The 2,093-nt window shown below is 39.5% G+C and overlaps 1 protein-coding gene across 1 annotated transcript; it reads left to right on the forward strand.

The window, feature by feature from the left end:
- Positions 1-690: 690 nt before the first annotated feature.
- On the forward strand, positions 691-1,665 carry LOC130939770 (uncharacterized). Its single transcript, XM_057867847.1, has one exon. The coding sequence runs from the start codon at positions 691-693 to the stop codon at positions 1,663-1,665; it is 975 nt and encodes a 324-aa protein (XP_057723830.1).
- The last annotated feature ends 428 nt before the right edge of the window (positions 1,666-2,093 follow it).

Raw genomic sequence — 2,093 nt, forward strand, 5'->3', positions numbered from 1 at the left:
ATTTCTGCATTTTATTACTTTCTTTTATTTCTTTTGCCATTTATATTTCTGCCATTTATAATTCTGCACACACAACTTATTCTGTTGAGCTTGACTAATTCACCAATTGATTAAAATTGCTCAATCTACCAATCTCTGTGGATATGATCCCAATCCACTGTGGGTTAATAATTGTCGATAATTTTGGTGTGCTTGCCAAGAGTGGATTCATCAATATTATTGGGAAAGAGTAGTGAATTCCGCCCATCAAGTTTTATGGTGCTGTTGCCTGGGATTGGTTTGAATTTGACAATGATTAAGTTGATTGGAGAGCTAGATTAAGCATTTTTTTATTTTATTTTTCCTTAATTGTTTTCTTATTCATTTCCTAGTGTAACCTTTAAATTCCTTTATAATCTCTATTTTTCTTTCTTGTCTTCCTGAGATTTCTTTAGCTATTCATTGTTTATACTTTCACTCTTCTAACTGTTTGATTAATTGCATCACTCAAGCTAAGCACTAATTTTAACTGAGGAGATTCCTTCACTTGCTCTTTTCTTGTTGTGTGTTGACTGTATGACAGGTAGAAGAAGAAAAACTTCATCCTCTTTTGATATTGAACCTGAGAGAACCTTTCTTAGATTGAGGAGGGAGGCTAGAGGCAAGGGTATAGTTGGAGAATAACAAATAGAAGAAGATCTAACAACCACCATGGAAGATGAAGTGCACGAAGATGTTAGAGGAGGTGCTGGAAATCAAACTGGGCAAGAGAGGAGAGTCTTGGGCTCCTACATCAACCCAAATCCAGGAAACTGTGGCAACAGCATCCTCAAGCCAACAATCCATGCCAACAATTTTGAGTTGAAACCTCAACTCATCACAGTAGTCCAGAATAACTGTTCATATGGAGGAGGTGCTCAAGAAGATCCAAATCAACATCTTAACACATTCTTGAGGATATGCGATACTGTAAAGTCCAATGGTGTACACCCTGACACCTATAAACTACTTCTGTTCCCTTTCTCGCTCAGAGATAAGGCAACAAAGTGGTTAGAATCATTCCCCAAGGAGAGCCTAACCACATGGGAGGATGTTGTAAACAAATTTCTAGCAAGATTTTACCCTCCACAGAGGATCAACAGGCTAAGAGCTGAGGTGCAAACTTTCAGACAGCTAGATGGTGAAACACTCTATGAGGCCTGGGAGAGGTTCAAAGATCTAACAAGAAAATGCCCACCAGATATGTTTAATGAGTGGGTGCAGCTCCACATTTTCAATGAAGGACTAAGATATGAATCGAAGAAGGCTGTGGACCACTCTTCAGGGGGTTCACTCAACAAGAAGAAGACCATTGAGGAAGCCATAGATGTCATTAAAACTGTAGCTAAGAATGACTACTTCTATACTTCAGAAAGAAGCCAAAAGAAGGGTGTGCTGGAACTCAATTCTATGAATGCCCTGTTGGCACAAAACAAGGCAATTGCAGCACAATTGGCATCATTAACCAAGAAAATGGAAAATAATCAAGTTGCAGTTGTCCAAACTCAAGCACCACCCCAAAAAGAAAATGAACCAGAAGTTGAATGTGAGCAAGCAAACTATGTGCATAATCCCTCTCGACCACCATATGACACTAACTCCAAGACATATAACCCAGGATGGAAGAACCACCCAAATTTTGGGTGAGGGAACCAACAAAATCACAACCAAGATCACAACAAACCATACCAAGCCAATCAATACTAGAATCACAACTCCAACCATCAGTCAAACAATAACAGACCTTACCACAATCCACCTCACACATCATATCCTTCTAACCAGCAAACACACCACCATCAAGACACACTAACCCCAACCTCACAACCATGTGAAATCAAGGGTAACTTTGAGTGAGTAGAGGCCGCAATAGCATAGCTATCATCACAGCTCACATGGGCCATTTCCACCCTTTTGGAAAGGCAAGCACAAGCTGAAAAGAAGATAGATGCCAAATAAGAAGAATACAGGTCAAATTTGAATAACCAAGGTGCAGTAATTTCAAAACTGGAAGCACAAGTGGAGTTCTTATCCAAGCAAATCCCAATTCCTACACACACATTTCCAAGTGACAC

This window comes from Arachis stenosperma, chromosome 7, assembly GCF_014773155.1.
Source record: "Arachis stenosperma cultivar V10309 chromosome 7, arast.V10309.gnm1.PFL2, whole genome shotgun sequence".
Classification (NCBI taxonomy): domain Eukaryota; kingdom Viridiplantae; phylum Streptophyta; class Magnoliopsida; order Fabales; family Fabaceae; genus Arachis; species Arachis stenosperma.

Coding starts and splice junctions, on each gene's coding strand:
- LOC130939770 (XM_057867847.1), top strand. CDS start 691: ATGGAAGATGAAGTGCACGAAGATGTTAGAGGAGGTGCTGGAAATCAA.